The sequence below is a fragment of the Diplotaxodon limnothrissa genome, linkage group LG7, assembly GCF_057381915.1.
Source record: "Diplotaxodon limnothrissa isolate DT_005_m linkage group LG7, D_limnothrissa_male_GT1.1, whole genome shotgun sequence".
NCBI classification, from domain to species: Eukaryota; Metazoa; Chordata; class Actinopteri; order Cichliformes; family Cichlidae; genus Diplotaxodon; species Diplotaxodon limnothrissa.
The window spans coordinates 57,807,562-57,812,515 of NC_140602.1; the positions used below are offsets into that span (position 1 = coordinate 57,807,562).

The 4,954-nt window shown below is 39.1% G+C and overlaps 1 protein-coding gene across 1 annotated transcript; it reads right to left on the reverse strand.

Annotated features, from left to right (window-relative positions):
• Positions 1-228: 228 nt before the first annotated feature.
• On the reverse strand, positions 229-4,259 carry cdk2ap1 (cyclin dependent kinase 2 associated protein 1). The gene is made up of 4 exons (XM_085358524.1): positions 4,193-4,259; positions 1,097-1,197; positions 383-509; positions 229-296 (listed from the first exon to the last, which is right to left on the reverse strand). The coding sequence occupies exons 1-4, from the start codon at positions 4,257-4,259 to the stop codon at positions 229-231; spliced, it is 363 nt and encodes a 120-aa protein (XP_085214650.1).
• Between the last annotated feature and the right edge of the window lie 695 nt (positions 4,260-4,954).

Genomic DNA, 4,954 nt, shown 5'->3' on the forward strand with positions numbered 1-4,954 from the left:
ATCTCTCATTTTAGTTCCAGTAACCCACACATGATTGAAATTATCCTCCAGAGCTCTCAGGAGTCACAAATTGCATTACTGTATTTCTTTTTTTTTCTCTCTCTCTCTTGAGGAGCTTGCTGTTCCATCCTTTGTTCATTTACTTCCTCCTTGCAAAGGAAACGCCATGCAAGTTATTTTTTCTCCTCATGAAAGGTAGTTCTTGCAGGGAGGAATGGGCGTTTTTAGCTAGGACCTTGCATTCCTCTCAGTCTCAGCCAAGCATTCACGCACCAGCCCCCTGGCATGGATTATTCCTTTGAAGAAAAACAAATACACATTTAGTCTGAGAAATGTTAATGCTTGCATGCTGCTTTTGTATTGCTCTGCATATCAAGGTTACCTCTTTTCAGTCGCTCCATTGCACTCTTACTTCCAGCGTATGTGGGTCTGATCTCCTTTCCGAGCTCTTCAATGATGGCCAGCAGCTCTGCATATTTGTTCTGAGGCACTTGGCTGCCAGTAGAGCCCTGAAGTTAAAGCAAAAATCAGTCAGGTTCAATACATTTAAACTGGTTTCTGATATGCAAAATGGAGCCTTATCAACACAGTACAGTTTGATACTTGGTACAGTTTGATACCAAAAATTAGGACCTGTGGAGTCCGGGGTGGAGAGTAGTGTCTAAAATTGACCTTCATAATGTCCCAACACTACAGCAGACACAGAGGTATTTCATGTCACTATAAGAGTGACATAAGCAGCCCTGCTTAAAATCTCTAAGGAATCACCACTTCTTGATTCAGTTGTGCTGCTGCTGTGTAAAAGACCACCACTGGATATAAACAGGTAAAAACACTGCTTTTCATCATATGGGTGGTTTGACGGACTGTAAATGCAATTTTAATATACAAATATGACTTATGTTGAAACCTGGACTGTAAAGTTGATATGAATATGAAGTAATTAGGCCAATGTTCTCCAGTTTTGCACAAATAAAACTCAACAAACAACAATCTTGTATCTTCCATGGCAATGAAGGAAATGTAAAAACTGGAAAAGTATGTTTGTTTGGTTTTGCCTTTACGAGCTGGGGTATGCAGTGAGTTTAGTAGTTACCTGTGAAAATCCCAGAGAAGGAGGTCCGTAGTCACTCAGAAGGGGCCTGTAGGACTGCAGCGTGGCCAGGTTAGCTGCTGAGGGAGACTGAAGGTTTGCAACTGTGGACAATTCAAAAACAACTCCTGTCAAAATCAAAATAGACAGACAAATCAAATATATTCGAAACCAACCAACTGCTCAACTTTTAAAGCACTTTAGAGAACCTGTAAGGTTAAAAGGCACTACAAATAGAAACTGTTTGCCATTAAAGATATTTTTTTTAATGGAAATTGTATTATCAGAGCAGTAAAGCAGGCTTTTTTTTTTCTTATAGTCAGCAGTTTCACAAAGGAAGCTCTTCAGTGTTTGTGGTGTGGGAAACAGCAGGGAGGTGATGCTGATGGTGCAGGGCTTGACAGTGCATATGTTTCACATTACAGTTAAAGAAAAGATGCATATACTGTAAAAGGTTTTTAGGAACATGTGTGCGAATTAAATATACTACAGCATTCACCACAAGCAGCAATTATTCTTCTCACAGGTGTAGTATCTCCTCTCTGACACACACACACACAAACACACAAACACACATACACAGAAAACATTAAAAGTACAACGCCGCAAGAAAGTGAGCCCAGGCGGGGTGAAGTGATTTTCTAGTTTCAGCAGCAGCAGTGCTTGTTACTGTCATCACACTCAAAACCTTTATCAAACCACCCATTTAGTGACCTCAGACATGAAGAAAAGAGATGAGTATACCAGTGAATCTTTATACTTTTCTTCCAAGAAGACAGACTTTATCATTTTTGAAAGTCATCTTGAACAATGAAGGTTGTTTAAAGTTCAGTCCAGTCCTTGTACCTGATCACCTTCAAAGGAATGTTCTTTTTCTTTGTAAAGCCACCTAACACTGATCTATGAATCACTCAAGCTTGAAAAAAGGCACAAAACTTAGATTATCAAGGAGTTTTGTTACTACATGACAGAGGACTTAGCAAAGAACCAATTTAAATTCTGTCTTGAGGCGCTTTTTTACCAGCAGCCTGCTGCAGAAGTAAACATCTTTAGATGACTATGAAAAATGCCAACAATAACACAGTTTGTCAGGTATAATAGAGTATATTTACACCAATATGGAGAACTTGGAGGACAAAAGAGGAGCAAAGGCCTAAAGAGCTATCTTTAGGCCTGGGTTATCTTATCTGAATGTCATATGTTTAAGAAAAAGGAGAAAAAAAATCTGTCACAGGAGAGATGCATCTGGCCCTTCAGGTGATCCACCTACTATTCACCAAAGCCTCATCAGAAACAGGCTCAGCTGAAGCGTAGCTGTCAAGAAGCTGTTCTTAAGGAAGGGAAACTGGGGAAAAAGGCTCAAGTATGCCAAGTTACACAAGAACTGGGCTGAAAATCACCAGCAACAGGGCGTTCAAATATTTAGTTTGTGTACCGAGAAGGTCAGGAGAGCACTACAGCCATCTATAAAACAGGATGAAAGCTCTGTCATGGTTTGGGGATGCACTTTAGCCAGTGATGTTGGGGCTCTTGTCAAAATTAATGGATTGTGAACGGAGAAAAGTACAATCAGATTTTGATCCACTATGCAAGCGTTTCATTTTTCACCATGATAATGTTCCCAGACATACTGGAGTAAGTATGTTTGGGAAATGTTTTTGTATCCAGGTATGCTCTAGCATACCTGGATACAAAAACATTTACTGGAACACAGTCAGTCTGACCTCCCCTTACTCTGAAGCAGTGTTCCTATGTTCCTAGTTCCTATGAGAGTTAAGGCTGTGTTGAAGAACAAAGCTTCAACTTTCGAGATTGTTGGAATTATATAAACTCTCTTTTTGCATTATATACTGTATTCCCATGTATGTTTGCACATGATTCAATAAATCTCTACATCCATTTCCCATTTCCCTAGCAAAATATAAAGAAATGAGGGGTGGTTTAAGACTACAGTACAGTAGATTAATATAAACCTACTAAAAAAATTGTCAGTCCTATTAAAGATAAAGCTAATCAGCAGCTTATGAAGCCATAAAAACTACTTTAAAATTGTTGTTGGACATAGGTGATATCATCTTTGGTATGCCAAGAGTCTTATGAAAATGGAGAGGTGATGAAATTTAGGAGGATTGACCTTTAGATGTATCTGGCAACCTTTATCTGGACTCATTACCTCTGGACTAAAGTAAAGCAAGTAGAAGTAAAATGGGTAAAATGTTGCAAAAGCACTGAAATATCAATATTAACAATCTCATAAGAGAATGTCTGTTAGGGGGGGGGAAATCATTTTTTTGCACTTTATTCATGTGCTAAAAATAGAAATTATTTCACTTGTTACTAATAGAATTTTTGAATTACAATTTTACCAAATACCCACATAGCAATCTGTACACAACCATTAGCTTGAATTGGAACGACAATTCCTATTGTTATTTTTTCTTTCTCCTTCTTTCTTTTAATTCTTAACTCTTCCCACTACTCTTCCATACATTTCTCTATATAACACATACCTTTACTTTGAGCAGATTGATTTTTTGTATTGTTTTACGTTTTGGCTGGTAACATAAAGAAACTGGGGGATCTGAACACTTCCATCCACGCACATGCACCTCCATAATCACCGCTCCCCTGTCGCTTTGTTCGCTTGTAATATTCAACCTCCAACACGAGATGTCCTCGAAGAGACATAAAAAAAATTCGAGGCAGATCAATCGGCAGCTCCGACCGAGGAGCATCATGGAGGAAACGGAACAAGGCTGGCTCAAGAAGACATAAGTGATACATTTTTGTCACCGTGTAACGGCACCCACCCGGCGGGACCGCGACCCCGGACGACGGATATCGACACTGTAGGAACCGCCGCCGACTCCTTTCACATCCCCACCGTGTTTCTCCGCCGACTTGTATCGCGGATGGCGCTCTTTTACATTAGTAATAATGGCGGATATGAATTAGCCTAGCTCCCAGGATCTGACCCTATATATATAACTGGACAAAAACTACAGACACGGTCTTTCTCCAGGTATTCTCCGAGACCCCGAATTTAACACTCGATTTAACAGACGGATACTTTGATTTTCTCCGCCGTTTTTTCCTTACCCTGGTTCCCAGAAGTTCCCGGAATGTGCTGATGGACATTGGGTTTGTAAGACATTCCCAAAGACATTGTAAATTAAAGAAATAAAAATGACCCGAAATTCAGTGAAGCGTCTGTCTCTCACTTTTTGTTTACAACAGCGGCACCGGCAAATATGGCCGTCACTTTATATTGACACCCACTGTGCTTTTTAACATTGCTACTATCCACTGCGGATTATCAAGAAAACGGTTAAAAGAAGCACATTTCACCACAAAGCGACCAAATTCGCGCACGCTTTAACACGCATTTTAAGCACATTTGCCAACCTTTATCCCGAGTTTACTTTAACGACACTTTTAAAATACTTTTTTTTTAACAAAAAGTGTTTAAACGTGATATGTGTTTAGATGTTTTAAACGTAATTTTTTACACAACATTATGAAGGAGAAACTAGACTTTTAAAGTAGAATAGGCAACCAGACGTGGATACATGTATTTGAGGTTAAACTTTATACTCACTCATTTTTTTTAATATATATATTTTTTTCTTTTTTTTTTTAAGATAAAGTATGAAAGAAAACCAGCGTACCTGTCTTTGTCTGAGGGGTCGTATCCATTACTACTGATAGCAGTCTGCTTTTACCTAAAAAGAAAAGTAACTGGAGTTGGAAGCAGGCGCTCTTATTTCGGAGACTTGGTTATCTTCAGTTTTTCAAAAATGTGCTCAGGAGTCATTTCAGTTCTTCATGTCCCATCAGTACTCTTGGCCACATGGTTGGACA

Excerpts from the sequence above, each read along its gene's own strand:
- cdk2ap1 (XM_085358524.1), bottom strand. The coding sequence starts at position 4,259 with ATGTCTTTGGGAATGTCTTACAAACCCAATGTCCATCAGCACATTCCG. Across the intron at positions 1,198-4,192 it reads GGGAACTTCTGGGAACCAGG|TTGCAAACCTTCAGTCTCCC; the intron begins GTAAGGAAAAAA and ends AATTGTCCACAG. Across the intron at positions 510-1,096 it reads CTTCTCTGGGATTTTCACAG|GGCTCTACTGGCAGCCAAGT; the intron begins GTAACTACTAAA and ends CTTTAACTTCAG.